The sequence below is a fragment of the Ammodytes marinus genome, assembly GCF_949987685.1.
Source record: "Ammodytes marinus genome assembly, chromosome: 7".
In the NCBI taxonomy this organism is placed as follows: domain Eukaryota; kingdom Metazoa; phylum Chordata; class Actinopteri; order Uranoscopiformes; family Ammodytidae; genus Ammodytes; species Ammodytes marinus.
The window spans coordinates 21,907,282-21,923,132 of NC_137211.1; the positions used below are offsets into that span (position 1 = coordinate 21,907,282).

Sequence of the window (15,851 nt, forward strand, 5' to 3'; positions counted from 1 at the left end):
ACGGTCTCAGTAAAAACTATACGGAGGGAGCTTCATAAAGCCGGTATTTTCAGGGGAGCAGCCAATCGGAAACCAGAGGCAGAGACTGACCTGCAAAGCCAAGATGGAACAAACACTGAACCTGAACCTGAAAAACAGTGTGACACACACACACCATCTGAAATGCAGACAAATGACAGAGTGGGCCTCACAAAAGCCAATGGGAGAATAAACAATATGTGAACCCCAGGCTAGTGTCCAGGAGAACAACACGGAAAGCTCTGCATAGAGATTACAACCTGACTCCCATGTCAGTAAAGAGGAGTACAATGCACATTAAGACTGGTGGAGAGAGCACAGACCAGCAAAAAGTGTTTCAACCTTTCTGATACATCCACATTGGTCATATAAAGGGAAAACCACACAATGTCTTTTCCCTTTCACGTTGCCAACTGTTAAATGCGCCCATGGATGTGTAGTAATGTTTCAGATTTAAGATTTTGATTATTTATTTTTGCATGAATGCATCATGGTGTTATATTCAGGTTTTCCCCACTTGTTTACAAGCAAACATAACTTCTATGTAGACTGGCATGAATCAGTCTAAAATAGTTTGATATGATAAATATCTTCAGTATGAATACTTTCAGAGTATAACAATGTAGTTTAATGCAAAAGCACGTCAATGCCATGCTAAAAGGGTATCTGCAGTTTTACACCATGTCTTGATTGTTACTTTAACAAAATTTAAAATGATACAAGCAAATTAAAACATTAGGCACAAATGCACATTCACAGGCATTTCTTACTTTTTGCTAAAATGTATTGAATGACAAGGTATTGGATGTGAATCATTGCATTCCTCACATGCTACCTTCTGCTATTAATATTCATGCACCTGCATGTGCATAGCTGTGATATGGATTGTAATGGTACACAAAGCATCAGACAATGTGTAATGTTTAAACTGCATATTAAAACATTACACTGAAAAATGTATAAGTTGTCTGAACTTTCTGTTGCTGAACAGAAATACACTCTGCTCTGGTGGTGGAGTTTTTTAACAAAGGTGCAGAGTTCTGATTCTGGAAAGACCAAGAACAGTCACCTGCAGTGATGATGTTTGCGTGATTGATTTTTTTAGTTATAGTTTTTGAAGTTGAAATTGAAATTGAAACAAGGTGTACATTATTTCTCTATAAACCATTACTTTTGAATGGAATCTTTTATATCCCAAATGAATTATTCAGATTGTATATCATTGCATTAAATATATTTACATATGATCGATAAGCCTAATTATTTATCCCCGAATGGAAATTGTGTTGTTACAGTATAATCAAAGTCATTAAGCCTAGTGTATACTAGAAAAACCAAATGCATCTAACCAGAACCAGAAGTACAAAAAGCAGTAAAGTACTGTCATTTCTTCACACATAGAAAGCCCTTACATTTATTTATATTTCGAAAAAAAAGTCATACAAATTTAGGTGACTTTTATTTTTTAATTTTGAGCACATACATTAAATGACACGTTGCTGGTTTTAATTGGTTCGCACGAGATTGACGCAATGACTATAGACCCGGAAGTGCGTAGCCACTGGTAAACAGCTGTAGATTGTTTGTTGTTACTCTCTGAAAGATGGTGTACGTGTCCAATGGTGAGTGGTTTGTCCTGTGTCTTAAACCCTTTTCTCATCTTGCTAAAAATAATACGTAGCTTTTTTTTGTAGATATGGTTAAACATTTTCAGTTGATACTTTGGTATACATTTGAGAGGATCGAGCTTTAAACACACTCAGCTAGCTACTAGCTTGTTAGCACGCTTGTCCTGGCTGAATCTGCGCAGCGGAACCAACACTGAATTAATCTAGATTGTTCTTCTTCTTTAATAGGATATGTAGGCTAGTAAATTTCCTTATTGCTGGGGATATAATTTCAGCAGTGTGCTGTGTTGAACATTATGCGATGTAACGCTGTGCCCCGCATCTTGAAGCTACGCCGACCTCAGCAATCAGACTTGAATAGGACTAAAGATCATCTTAGTCAGGCCCGGTTCTAGAAAGTCAGACTTGGGTGGGCCTGCAGAAATTTTGGGTGGGCACACTGGGCAGGGAGACCGAAGATGCGAGCGCGCGCAGAATTTTTTTGCCGATGTAAGATCTCTGCGTCTGCTTTTTGGCACATTTACTGTGAATTGTGTAGAACACAATATGCAAACAAACTTTGAGTGTTGTTGTGTGGGAGATTTGATTCTTGGATATTTTTTTTCGAAAATGTTTATGAATAACATATAATAATATACATTATATACAACATAATGTATCTTTTTTTATTATTATTATTGCAGTATTAACTGTAGGCAGCCTGAGCTGATAGAAGAGAAAGCTTTGGGACTGGGCAACCTGGATTGTGGTAGTCCAGAGCTATATACTACACACTATATAGATAAAAAGTCCACTATTGCGATGTCCAGCTAGGTGAAAATAGTAGCCAGCCGAGGTCACAACCCTGCTAGGGGGGTCCGGGGGTATGCCCCCCCGGGAGATTTTTTTTTACCTTTTTAAAGTGAAATGCATGAATTTGGTAGCCTGGAAATCCTGACCCTGATATCTTGAACGATAGAGGGTCTGGCGACGATCAATAGTAATTTCCAACTCTAGGGGCGGCTCCTACTCGTGCATTTCAAATGCCACTGCACGCAGTTGGATAGCACTACAACCAATCAGAGCGATGCACAAGTGACGTAAGCCCCGTTCGTTTAGCGAACAGCTGTTAAACTGTTCAATTAAACGTTTGCCGTTGTCGGTCGGCAAAACAGAACATTCCACTTACTTGCTAGTGAAAGCTATGAGTCCCGTCTTCCAATTCGTTAAGGGTCGAGGCCAAAGCAGTCTCAAACTCACACAACATATCCGCAGCCATCTTTGATGTTTACTATCACAGCTTCGACGTCGCATGCACGTCACTGTCGTCATCCGGTTACGTCCTCCCCAGAGCACCATATAAAGGGCTCTGGCGCGCCCATATTAGATAGAACCAATTGAAACGTTATACCAGATTTCTGGTAGTCTTGATAAGCTTCAACGGAGCGTCTCCAGACCAACACGCGCAGCAAATTTAATTTGCCAGCTCCTAGTGGCAGGTCTGGGAATGCCAGGCTATGAATTTGGTGCACTTTGAGAGGAAAATTAAGAGACTAAATCTGAGGAATTTTGTGTGAACAAATAATTTGGAGACACTGGGTCGGATGAATTAGAAGCTATTGAAGAAAGACACATGGATTTTCCATAGAAATATAAATTAGAAATAAAATATTATGCAGGGTCCTCTGGGATGGGCTTGGTGCTCTTTTTCTTTTACGGGACATATTTTTCTGTAATATAATGAATTCATTTAATGCAGTGAGAGGAACGAAGCAGAAGAACTCTGTTGTCCAGTTATAATTTTTTTCACAGACGAGGCTGGAATAGGCTATAGACTATACACAGTGCATGGGCAACTGAGGGCAGCCCCATTTTCAAATATTTTTAAATAAACTCAATACACACTGTGCATGCCATGGACTTGAACGTGACGTGATCAGTTAACCTCGGATTACCTCCCAGATGAACTGATTCAATCATTAAGCTATTAATCTACCAAACCATTGTATTCCTTTTATTGTATGATAATTTACATTTACATAATATGATGTTGGTATCAAACATACAAACTAAAAAAAAAAAAAACTAAAAAAGAAATTGGGGGGGAGGGGGGCCTGGCAGTGGGGACCCTAAGCAACCGCTCATTTCGCTTATGCCTCGGGCCTAGTGGGTCTGGACGTCCACCTAAAAAAAAAAAAAAATTTGATAGGGGGGGCACAGCCCACATTTGGGGGGGCACGGCCCACCCTGGCCCCTGGCTACAACCGGCCCTGATCTTAGTAATAAAATGCTTAATAGGAGACGAGCCATGATGTGTTGTTTCTCACATTTAAGTCCATATTTGCTGTTAGCCTATGTAATACTGAACTATCACCTGATAAACAGTGGAGGAATTTGTACACACACTGTTGCTTTTGCTTGTTGTGTCTCCCATCGCCTCTGATCCCTGCTGTGTCTTCCACCACCTCTCTGTATCTCTCAGGTCAGGTCCTGGACAACAGGGCCCAGTCACCATGGAGAATGTCGTTACTGGTGGATTTCTTCTGGGGAGCAGTGGAGTTTTTCAGCCTGTTGTAAGTCAATTCAGTAAACCAGACCAAGTTATGTACCCAGATTGGATTTTTCACCCTTAACACATGTGATCTACATGTGGACTTCCTTTTGAAAGTTATTTAATGAGTTTTATTGAATGATTTCAAAAGCTGATGTTACTCAGTTGGGTGATGAGAGGAGCCAAATCATATTGGATTTCTATTGTCAAGTTGTTAACCTGTTGCTAAAAGTGAAGGAATAGTAAGATACTTAAAAGGCACCAGAGGATGTGCTTACATCTTAATGCTACTCTCAGCATCCTGACATACATTCGTTTTACTATGTAACACTGCCTTCGACTGATTTGATCTTCTTTGTTCTCAGTTTTAGGACAATGATTAACCCAGATATGACAAAGAATGGAGCCAGTGGTACATCCAGCTTCAGTGATGGCAGAGGGTAGGACACCAGTGCACAGTAATTTCTCTAGTACCACACCCTGAAAACATGCATAATTGTGTAAAAAATGTTTACTGTATATTTTGTTTGATTAAGTTGCATGTCATATAATTGTTGATGCCTTTATGAAACCCACCGGTTACTAGAAGCCTAATTTAAAAATGGTTCCTAGTCCAGGCAAAGACTTCACCTGAGAGCTACATAGTTTAATATCATCTTAAGATGTTGCCCGACAGTGAGAAGTGCATTTCAGGGAAGGAGTGTTTCTCATTTGTTTTGCCTGTCTTTTGCACTCCGATTTCAAATATCTGATATGGGCAAGAAAATGACACAAACAATAGCACATACTTTCTCATAACATTTGTAAGACTTTTCATTCGTCTAATTGTATACCATTGTTCCCTCTCATTTGGCTTCTGTTGCTTGCTTTTGCAGTCCTCCAGGTCCCCCTGGTGGCAGGAGAAAGATTGGAAGGGTAAACCACGGTGCGGGTCCCAGCTCTCCACCAATGGGTGGAGGAGGATGAGGAAGGTGAGGGACAGTTTTCCCTGAATTAAACAGTACTCATCTGATAAAGCCCTGTCACACCTTCAGTGTTTTGAGTCTCTATCACAAAATGAGTTAAGGGGTTGAATCTAACAAGTTGCCTATGAACATATTACTAAGTTGTTATGAATGTCAACATGAAAAAAGCTGTTTTTTTAAAATACCAACAGATATTTGGTCAATTGAAGAAACAATACTCCATAATGTAACTCTCTTCTCTTCAGGTAAACGCCTACACGTCTAGTGTAGGCCGGGCCTGGCACAGTGTTTGTCTTCTAAGAACATAAGGAAAGACAGTGACGTCATGGTGCCGAGGCCCCTCTTCATGGATGCTACTGCCACAAGCAGTTTATTGACGTCTTTCTGGGAATTCCTACATGTAGGGGCCAGAACGGCTGATACAGCATCCGCATCACTTCCTCCCCTTTCCCCGTTACACCTGTCTCCTGGAGATGTGTGTAACAGTCTTATCTACTGTAGTTATCATCAGCCTCCCTCCTGGTAATTAGGAAGTTAGTTTTTCTCTGTTTTGTGTCCTTCTGTTTGAATAAACATTTCTTATTAAACATAATAGAGAGTTTGTGGGATTGTCTTCACTATTATTATTGAACTGGTAAATACTGACAAAGAAGAAGTGGCATACTTATGATTCTGTTCTTCCATACTGCAAATGTGTAGATATTATAAAATATAAAGACTTTGTCTGAAAATACAATGTGGTTATTGTGGTGGGTGGAGGTATTTGGCATTCTTAACTTATCAAGCATTGAGTTCCGGGTTAGTGAAGAGAGATTGTGTGTTGGAATTAAATATGCTTATAACTCCAAGAAAAGTGGATTTAGTTGCAATATGTTTATTCACACATATCCAAACCTCAATAAACATTGCATTATTATTTACAGAATATTAACAAGCACCTATTTTAGGTTTTTATGGATGAAATTGAAAATCAAGATTGCTTGACGACTTTCTTCAATTGTCAAATCGATATCGTTTTCTTAAGTTTAATTGTGTGTTGGGCTCTGCCAAGACATAGGTGACTTACACTTAAAAACTGCCTGAACATATCTTGAGCGGAGATAGAGGGAGGACTGAAGCTTCTGCTAGCCAGCTCAGGCTATGCCTCCTGTGTAGACATGCAGTTAGTCAGGTAAAGTCTTTTTGGTTTCACCAGACGAAGGCAGCTCTCTCACGGAGCATTCGGACACCAAATCGCTGCCACTCCCTCTGGTGGATCCACATCTCCTGGGTGGTATCCAGACAGGCCAGCACTGCTCCCCCCTTCCACGATATCAGCTTAGGGTCCATGTCCTAGAGCACACGCACACCACAGTACATTATCAGAGAAGCATTGCATATGTTATATGTTGCATCTTAACAACTCGAAGCCTTTGAAATAGATACACTATCAATAATCCGAAGCCGAAGGCAATTGTACACCATGCGACTTTGCCTACACAGCAGACCTATTTTATGTTTATTGCTGCAAATGGTTTTGGACATGAGTGGGTAAATGCATGCTCCAGTCTGAAAAACAACTCAGAAACCCAGAATAGGTTTTAATGCGAGACTTGCTGACTTGAAGTCATTGACTGTGGACAAAAGCAGCATTTTTTCTTTCGATTGCTAAACCACAGTGGGCACAACTGGAGCGACATGTGCAAAACTCTAACAACAATATGCACCGCAACGGTTCATGTGGACCGAACTGTAGCTCGTTTTTCATTGCTTACACACTTATCACATGGCTTAACCACAACCTGCACAACACTGTGGATTTCTAGCACTTTGTTCAAATGCTAACACACTGCTGTCACAACTGTAAACCACACATTCAAAACAGAATGGATTTCAGACAGTGCATTTCAAACACTGCGGATTGCAATTTTAACTGAAACACTAAGAAGGTGTCTTGTTTTGGACTTTTTAGTGAACATACTGTATATACAGTAAAGGGAAGGCACAAAAAATTTTTTTTTGGGAATGGACCAATGAATGAGAGTGGTCGAGAGTGTGTGGATGTGTGGAGGAAGACCTAGAAGACATTGAGCTGTAATTTCTGATGAAATACAGGAAGGGCAACACTGTTGTGAATCATGGTCTCTCATTGAGAGAGGCAAGGTTGAGAGTGCAACCCAATCTACAAAGATCTAAAGTTGCATCTGTAATACGGATTTTCCAGCAAACGAACAGCTTACAGTTGCATCCTCTGTATTAGAATTATAGAATATTTACACAGATAAATATTACATTTTGAAATGTTTTCAAAAAAATATAAAATACGTATCTATCAAAGCAAACTTCTGATTTCCATTTATTTTTGTTTATACGTAAACATAACTGCTATGTTATAAAGTACCGGTAAACAATTTCATGTGAACTAATGTCAGTCTTTCCTCAAAGAAAATATTACGTCATTTGTGTGAAGTAACTCAAATCATTCAAACTGTAAAGATTAAAAGTTTGTAATTTGAGTATTGGGGTTTGATGCTAGTGTTTATACTCTGAGTGTGTTCTGAGTGACAGTATGCGTTATCTCAATGAGGCTGGTTCATAGTGTTAGCTGCACTGAGCCTATTTTGCAGGTGAAGTGAACTGTTCAGCTCCAGTGACTGTTGGTAGTGCAGACTGTAGTTAGAGTTTGGCACATTGAGCTACAGTTGTGCCCACTGTGGGTTAGCAATCGAAAAAAACTGTAATGGTAGGAAACTTAAAAAAATATATATGTGTTTATTGCATATCAACTTTTTGCTCAAATACACTTTGTAATGTGGTATTACTGTAGCCTGGTCCTACCAGACCATCGTACATCATTTCATTTGTACAGAAGGTCTGGAATCGTTCAATTGACGTTAAGTCACTTGAAGACGGGTGTCTGTAGAAGTTTAAAACTATTGGATCTGTCCAGTGCCAATCTGGATCTGCCAACCAATCGCATAACATTTGATCGTGACGTATGTCATGCGCCGGCTTCTGAGCCACTCCTTCTGTTCGCTGATTGGACTGGCAGAAATCTGGCTGGAGAGAACCCACTAATATACCGCACACACAGACTGACTGCTGAAGGGAAATGAAAATTGAGCGGAAGTATGTAGGCGGGCAGTGCCAGGCTAGTATTACTGTTAGTTTTTGTCCAAATAGTGTGATGTAGAATATTTAGAGAAGTTATTAATAAACGTAAATACAGTATTCACCCTTTATAAATAAATCAGGTATGTTAGCTTAAGCAATGGTATTTCTTAGCTTTGAGTCGTAAAAAAAAAAAAAACACTTCCCAACTTGGAAACTTGCACCATCTGAGGAGCGCATGAATGCAGCACATGTACAGAGTATACCAGTTTACCTTTGGCCGTGTGATCACTTCTACGTTGTCCACCAGCCTTCTGAATGAGGGCGGCATCTTGTTGATGATGCGGTGAAGCAGGAACTCTCGAGCGCCGTGAAACAGGAGCCCTCCTCCCACTACCAGGATGGAGCTGTACATCTTACGTTTGGTTTCATCTGACCCTGTCAATAAAAACATTTGACTGGTGAGCTTAAACAGGACATTCCTAGCACCATGAAACATCTGTCTTCCTCTGACTGCATACTTTATATTTGACTTCATTTCAAAATACCAAAAACAATTTAAAGTTATAGTGCGTTACTTTTTCATATAAATGAATTTCGGTTACATTCAAGCCATTGCCAAATGAGTTGACACAAAGTTGATTAAGCCCATCTGCTCCACAAAACTCTTTATGGGCCGGTTTCACAGACAGGGCCAAGATTAAGCCAGGAGTAGGCCTTAATATGGACTAGTTAAACTGGGACGTTTAAATCACTTTCATGGATATGGCTTAAGTTTGACTTAATTAGTCTGAGACTATGAAGTCCTGGAGTAAGGTAAGTAAGCCTGATTGTGAACACCTGCCCATGAGCACATGCTGCTGGTCCAACGGTGATAATAAACACCCGGAGTGGAGCACAAACACCATTGCTTGTGAGAAAAAACAATGGCAGAGGCTAAAAAAATCCCATCAATAAACTTTAATGAATTTAAAAAAAAATCTCTTAAAAAAAAATTGTTTGAAACCATCCGGTTATTGAATCTAAAAGCCATACTGCTGGGACTGAGCAAATAAATAGTTGGGTCGCAATTTGAAACAAATTCAATACTAATGAAAATGTTACTAAGAGAACAATACACCAACTTCAGGTTATCTTCATTATTATCGGTATTTCACATCTTTCTCATTTATAATTTTGACATTATATTTAATGATATCTGCACTGATAGACTGTAGAAAAACCCAAATCTCGTTTTAAAGAAGAGCTTGCCACAACCTTTCAACAAAGGACAAAAAAGATGACGTTGCATGAAAGTTAGCCCGAGAATTCCATGAACAGAAAATGCAATATCTGAAGGAAGTATGACATAAAAATTTTAACTCTACAGGTGGAATTGGACATGAAGTTGGAAGAGAGAGCTATGATTCAAACAAGATACGTACTGAGAAAATTGTGATTACTAATCACAGTGAAGATATAAGTAGAAAATAAAAGGTGTTCATGTTGTTTTTGTCATTTTGTTATTCATGTGTGTCAGTATTTTAATCACAACAACCACATTTGGAAACAGAATTGTTTTAGACACTAATTTTATTATGCTGAATACATCTTCAATTTAAATGCATCCATCTAATAAACTCGAGCAAAGTTATTTTCAGTGCATTTTCCATATTGAAAGCGGTCTCGAAATGTAAGTTCATCAAATAAATGTTTTGGATAAAACCTATCCACAAGTACTCTTCTGGCTGGCCTCTGCAGTGGGAGTTGGTCTTCATTTAGATATTCCAAATAGTCCATGCTCTCTTACAAACACCACTAAACTGAAGTTAAACCTGCCTCTTTGGAGGATTAATTTAAGCTCAAATTTAGACCTAGAGTAGCTCTAGTCGTCCGTCTTGCAATTGGCTTTGTTTAATCCAGAATATCTTTAATCTAGGACTATTTTAAACTGAGTCTGTGCAAGTAGCTTTGAATTAATCCAGCTCAAACAGGCATTTTAGTCTCGGACTAGGTTTAAGCCTCGTCTGTGAAACCGGCCCTATATTTCTCAGAATTACACAGTTTACATAATGGTGTCGTCCCCCGACACTGTCGCTGGAACTCCACAAGTGACCATGGAATGTTTCAGTTGTTGATTCTACTGCTAAGAAAAAACTTGAACGTACAGCAGAAGGTATAAAATCCATGCGCGATCACCGAAGGCTTACCTCATGTAGATTAACCGACAGTGTTGTTGTAATTACTCAGAATTCCTCATGGGGGCGACAGAAGTTACACACTATAGCTTTAATATAGCAGTTTTCCTCCCCATTTCCATTGTGTGACCCAATTTCACCTTTACCCGTCGGTCCTTACCACAGCAGTCGATGCTATGCAGGATGGCCTTATCCAGGCCCAGTGCTTTGCTCTCAAACTGGCTCATGATGGCAGTCTTCCTGGAGAGGTGAGCGGACAGGGACTCTTCAGCCTCCCCGGTCCCCATCAGACACTCCCCCTGGGCAGGCCCGAGCTCCATCTCCCCCTTTGTCCCTCCTCCTCCTCCACTGCTGCCTACGCCACCACTCCCACAGCTCCTGGGCAAGTCAGAGAGCTCCCCGATCCTTCCCTGACCGCTAATGTCACCGTCCAAACCTCCACCTGGTCTGGAAACACCCTTGCGGTCTGCAGCAGATTTGGAGGACTAAGAAAAATATAATTGAGTGACTAATCAATCAATTACAAGAACCACAGTGATCTTTAATTCAATGTGAAATGTGCGCATATCTCTGTGTGAGTGTATCTTTGTGTGTTACCTGGTCCTGTTTGCTCTGCGTGGAGAGCAGGTAGTGTTCATCGTGTGGATCCTCTGAGTCGCCTTGGGAGCGGTACTGAAGCGATGTCATCTTCTGACCTACGATGCCAAACGTGGTCGGGTAGAAAAGACCCATGGGTGCCTAATATATGAATACACGCATACGAACCAGAAAATATATGAGTGAAAGAGAAAAGTAGAGCAGTAGAAGGTAAGTAATTGTAGTACACAAGCTGGAGAAAGAATCATGTAAAAAGTATTTCAGCACCAAATGGTATTTTAAATGAGTACCTCCAATTTCTCATCTCCAAGTCGAACTTGGTAGAGAAGAGCTGGGGCTTCTGGGAAACGTGTCTGGAACTCGTGGTCTTGTAGTCCTGACCTGTCCTGTTAAGAGAGAAGTAAAGTAAAAACACATTTTGAAAATAATCTCAATAAATGATTTCCCTTTCCATTCTTGAGAACAACAAATGGTGATTTAAACAGAAACAAAGTTGCAAATGCTGATACAGGTACCAGCTACAGTTTCCTAGTACACCCTCTCAACACAAAGACCCAGAGAATACCATCACACACTTGGTCCAGATGGCAGAAGGTCTCTTTGAGGTGCTGCAGGAGATGACAGTCCAGTCTGTTGGACAGCTGACAGTCTCTGTAAGGGAAGCCCGCCCTCTGCAGGAGCCAGGAGAAAGTACGTGTCACATCTGAGCCGCCGTACGCCAAACACAGCCTAAAAGGAACAACAGACAGTACAATGAAATGCTAATGATCAACTGTGTTTGCTTTGTTCCATTTGTAAAATGGATCCATGATATCTCCAATCAAAATAATGGAGTAATACATTTTGAAAAGCGTTTCTCAGCCCCACCTGGAGTTTCTGTGGGACACTCCGTCCTCTACACAGCAAATACTGGTCTTCTGGTCTCCCACATCCACAACACAAGCACTGCTCAGCCCACTGCCAAATGTGGCACAAATGGACTCCTGGTGCACGATAATCGCTACATACAAACATAGACAGACACACACACAACAGCACAAAGAGTAAGGTAATGGCAAGAGAGACTGATTGGATATTCAGATCTACTGTGAAAATGCAGAAAATGTGAGTTCTTGCTGTGTGTACACCAATGTTTATGTGTTTGTGTGTAATACCTGAGAAGCCCATATTAAGCAACAGCATGTTGACCACTTCTTTAATGTGCTGCCTGTTGTAGATGTCGGGGACCAATAGGACGCATCTGTAATACTGGCAACCAGTCACAAAAGCAATGAAATAATGTGAGAAGAAAAGTGTTTCTACCATCAGCATCAGTTCATTCTAATGATCAAGTTTTATTGTGTACACCTTTATTTATGTATTACTCAACCCTCATTAATTAACTCAGCAATACCTTTTTGAGCAACCATTAAATATTCCTTCCTATACATATGCTTTTGAGTAATGCTAAACATTTTGCACGGATAAATGATACTTTTTCATTTTAAAACAATACTAAAATATATGAATACAGGTATCATAAATATAACTTGTTAAAGTATGTCTTTCATCGCTCTCTTATTCCCATTCATTGTCTAGTTTCAACGTGTTGCAGAATACATTCATCTCTGCCCTGGACTAGAAGGTAACCCGGGCAGGTGAGCTGTTTTTTTTCCCTACCTTTAAGTCTTTGAGGGGGATCTCCAGTTGCTTTTGGATGACGTGGCTCCAGATGGCTTCGAGGTCAGCCAGTACAGCGGTCTGTGAGCCTCCGGGACCGGTGTGCACATTGAGCTGACCTCTGACTATAGGCCAGTGGATGTTGTAGCAGTCGGAGGGATTCACATGAAGAGCCTGCATTATGGCAGGACAGAAGGGTGGCAAGAGAAAGCAACATATAGAGTAGAGTGGAAAACAGACAATGAGTTTAGGTTATGCATACTGTTTTAGATGGCATATTGTTGTACTCATTCAGACACTACATGAACTGACCTCTTCCCCCACCACATAAGTTGGTTGGTGGGCTGTGTTGGTCCACTTCACCTTGGAGCTGCTGTCTAGTACTGCCGGACGGATCTGACAGTTATATGCTCTGGCCTTAACACACACACACACACACACACACACACACACGGTTATATAAAAAAAATCTTCTATATACTAGCACAACACTATAGTCCCTATCTATACTTTGAATCCATCAATTATCCCTTTATTAAATGCAGCACCCTTCATACACTCAATGCAGGTCAAACAGCTTCCCACTTCAAACTTTTAAAAGACTATGTGCCAGTTACGGTTACAAAGCAATTTTTTGATTTCTCTTTACCATAAGAATGGTATATGTTACTGCTGTTGATTCATATGCAACTCCCTCTCTCTTCCATAACTCACCTGTTCAGCAGACACAGGTGTCCTTCGCACTCCATTGGACATCTTCTTGGACCAGATGGCCTGGTCCACCATCTTCAGCCCATTCTGCCTCTGCTCATTACTCTCCGGTTTCTGTCAGGACAGACAAAGAAGCAATGAGGGCAAGTGTAATTTGAATACAGCGCATTCAGACAAAGAGTAAGTGGAAGTGAGTGACTTACGTTTAACCCTTCTCTTAAAAGCCAGGCGTGTTCATATCTGGGCTGTCCGCTTTGCTTGTGTCGGCGTGCTATCACATGCGGGATGGTCAGAGGGAGATTGTCTGTTGCTCGGCCAATGCGGAGCGTGCTTGAACCAGGGTGGATGACGACTACAAAGTTGCTCTGAATTTGCTGTAACAGAGAAATAAATATATTTGTTACTTGTTACATGCAAATGTAAAAACCTTAATAAACAACATTTGTACATGTTTGAGGTTTTATGGTGCACCAGGAATAAGAGCTTGTAACACCGATTCTGAGGCTAAGAAAGTATTATGATCATAAGGAGCAACGTTGGACAATGCCTTATATGCTATTGCCTACTAACATGTATTGTCTACAGTTAATGTGTGTTATATCAAAGTGCTATAATAGCTGTCAATAAAATGCCTATTCTCAGTCATGTCGTTTACCAATGATAAAGGCTCTTGCTTTTGCAATTAAAACAATTAAAGATCTACTGAGAATCAGAATATTGTCTCATCTGTCACAGCATCAATGTTTAGGCAAACTCATTGGTAGGCTACTGATTTTAGTCAGGCAAGGTGGTGCATGCACATTGCACACAGGTGAACTAGAGCTTTGGTTAGGATGGCATGCTCCTCGTGAATTAAAGGTGTAGTCAGTCGACTGGAGAATGCTTGTTGTCAACCTCACTTTTTGTCGATATCAGTGAATATCTCGATCCTCATGATCCGCTACCTGTCCATACTGTGTATGCGCAGAATAGCGGGTAGGCTACCAATGAAAGCTAACGAAGATGCACTACGGTAATGCAGGAGGGATATTCAGCAGCATTACAGAAACATGTGCATTTGATTAGATAACAGTTCCCATGTCACCTCCTGAAGAGTCTCCGGGATGGACGGAGGAGCAATGGCTCTTTTCACCCCGCGTTGTTGCTCCTTCTCTTTCTCCTTGTCTCGCTCCTTTTCTTTCTCCTTCCCGTTGTCCTGCTCTTTCTCAGCTTGGGTCATGGTTACTGGTGGTTCAATTAAGTATACTAAATAGTTATGAATAATAAGTCGCGACCTTCTACACTAGTGCTTTTTAGGTACTTCCAAAATGCGACCACAAGCAAGGAGAACCTTTTATTCTGAATGAAAAAAGTACTGGTACCACTGGTACACTCTACTTCCGTGTTTGGTCTCGTGGTACAAAAACTACGGAAGCCCATTGGCACCATTGTGCGGAATAAAAAGAGAGACCAACCAAACCGATACAGCACGTTCTTAAAAACAATTAATTAGTAGCCTATCTAAGAATAATTTTCTTAGTTAATGTATCTTCTCAAACACTGTAAACTACCACTAGGCTATCGGACTTGACTAACATCATTAAAAGTGCAAATTTTCAGGAAACTTACAAATCGGATGTTAAAGTATTTTCAAGGAGACATAGCCTACTCTTGCTCGATTCCACAATACAAGCCACCACACAAGCAGACTGATGCTGGACTGGTTGAAACTCAATTGCTAATATTCTACTAAACTGAATATGTAGGCCTATTCAACAGGATGATTTAAGCAGGCCATTAAATAGTTGTTTTTGGCTATGGCCACTAGAGGGAACTAGAGTTCAGACATTTTCTTAAAAACAGTTCAAATGTTTCAGCAGAACCTGCAAGTATTTTCTAAATAGCCATTTGTCACAACATGTTCTCCTTTAGCAGCTAAACTAATCAGAGTGATTAATACAAATTTAAATCATTCAAAAAAAGGGAGCTGAACTATTGCAGGACCACAGGATAAGCCTATTGCAACTTAAAAAGAAGAAGAAGGAAACCTGCAAGATGAACTGGTTACAGCTAAGGTCAAGACCATTATAAAACCCTAAACTTTAAGATAAAGAGGATTTCATGCAGGGACTTGGATGTGTTCTTTACCTCTCCTAGTGCTCGAGAGGTAGTGTAATAAATACATCACAATTATTCCAGCCAATGATTGCTCAGGTCTGTCTCATGTAGAGGGGACTACATTTTATTCCCAGAAGAACTAACAGTTTTGATCAGGAGGAGCCACAGAGGGACCTCCATCAATGCCATGAGATTATAAAACTCAAATAATGACTTCATCCATATCCCCTTCAGCTTTCATTTCAACTGGGAACCACAGTGATATCAACTTTAATTCAATGAATCAAAAGGGATAGACAGATCCTGAGTCTGTATGAGGGAGAGTCGAGACTGCACAGATAGTCTCACAACTGCAGTCCGACCTGCACTACAAACACTT

The 15,851-nt window shown here is 40.4% G+C and overlaps 2 protein-coding genes across 2 annotated transcripts; one reads left to right on the forward strand and one right to left on the reverse strand.

Moving 5' to 3' along the window:
- The first annotated feature begins 1,565 nt into the window (after nucleotides 1-1,565).
- On the forward strand, nucleotides 1,566-5,742 carry selenok (selenoprotein K). Its single transcript, XM_080031924.1, has 5 exons — nucleotides 1,566-1,640; nucleotides 4,108-4,198; nucleotides 4,542-4,616; nucleotides 5,052-5,147; nucleotides 5,387-5,742. Exons 1-4 carry the CDS (start codon nucleotides 1,622-1,624, stop codon nucleotides 5,140-5,142), a joined length of 276 nt encoding a protein of 91 aa, XP_079888050.1. The 5' UTR covers nucleotides 1,566-1,621; the 3' UTR covers nucleotides 5,143-5,147; nucleotides 5,387-5,742.
- A 225-nt stretch (nucleotides 5,743-5,967) lies between these two features.
- actr8 (actin related protein 8) lies at nucleotides 5,968-14,750 on the reverse strand. The gene is made up of 13 exons (XM_080031923.1): nucleotides 14,460-14,750; nucleotides 13,579-13,749; nucleotides 13,379-13,489; nucleotides 12,977-13,081; nucleotides 12,665-12,838; nucleotides 12,160-12,253; nucleotides 11,873-12,005; nucleotides 11,581-11,734; nucleotides 11,296-11,391; nucleotides 11,006-11,146; nucleotides 10,569-10,893; nucleotides 8,506-8,669; nucleotides 5,968-6,473 (listed from the first exon to the last, which is right to left on the reverse strand). Exons 1-13 carry the CDS (start codon nucleotides 14,592-14,594, stop codon nucleotides 6,330-6,332), a joined length of 1,947 nt encoding a protein of 648 aa, XP_079888049.1. The 5' UTR covers nucleotides 14,595-14,750; the 3' UTR covers nucleotides 5,968-6,329.
- Nucleotides 14,751-15,851: the final 1,101 nt, after the last annotated feature.

What these genes read in the sequence shown, in the direction of transcription:
- selenok (XM_080031924.1), top strand. An exon ending in GTGGAGTTTTTCAGCCTGTT is followed by an intron (nt 4,199 to 4,541) that starts GTAAGTCAATTC and finishes CTTTGTTCTCAG; the next exon opens with TTTTAGGACAATGATTAACC. An exon ending in AGCTTCAGTGATGGCAGAGG is followed by an intron (nt 4,617 to 5,051) that starts GTAGGACACCAG and finishes TTGCTTTTGCAG; the next exon opens with TCCTCCAGGTCCCCCTGGTG.
- actr8 (XM_080031923.1), bottom strand. Translation starts at nt 14,594, where the DNA reads ATGACCCAAGCTGAGAAAGAGCAGGACAACGGGAAGGAGAAAGAAAAG. An exon ending in GCTTAATATGGGCTTCTCAG is followed by an intron (nt 12,006 to 12,159) that starts GTATTACACACA and finishes GTTTGTATGTAG; the next exon opens with CGATTATCGTGCACCAGGAG. An exon ending in CGCAGAGCAAACAGGACCAG is followed by an intron (nt 10,894 to 11,005) that starts GTAACACACAAA and finishes TATTTTTCTTAG; the next exon opens with TCCTCCAAATCTGCTGCAGA.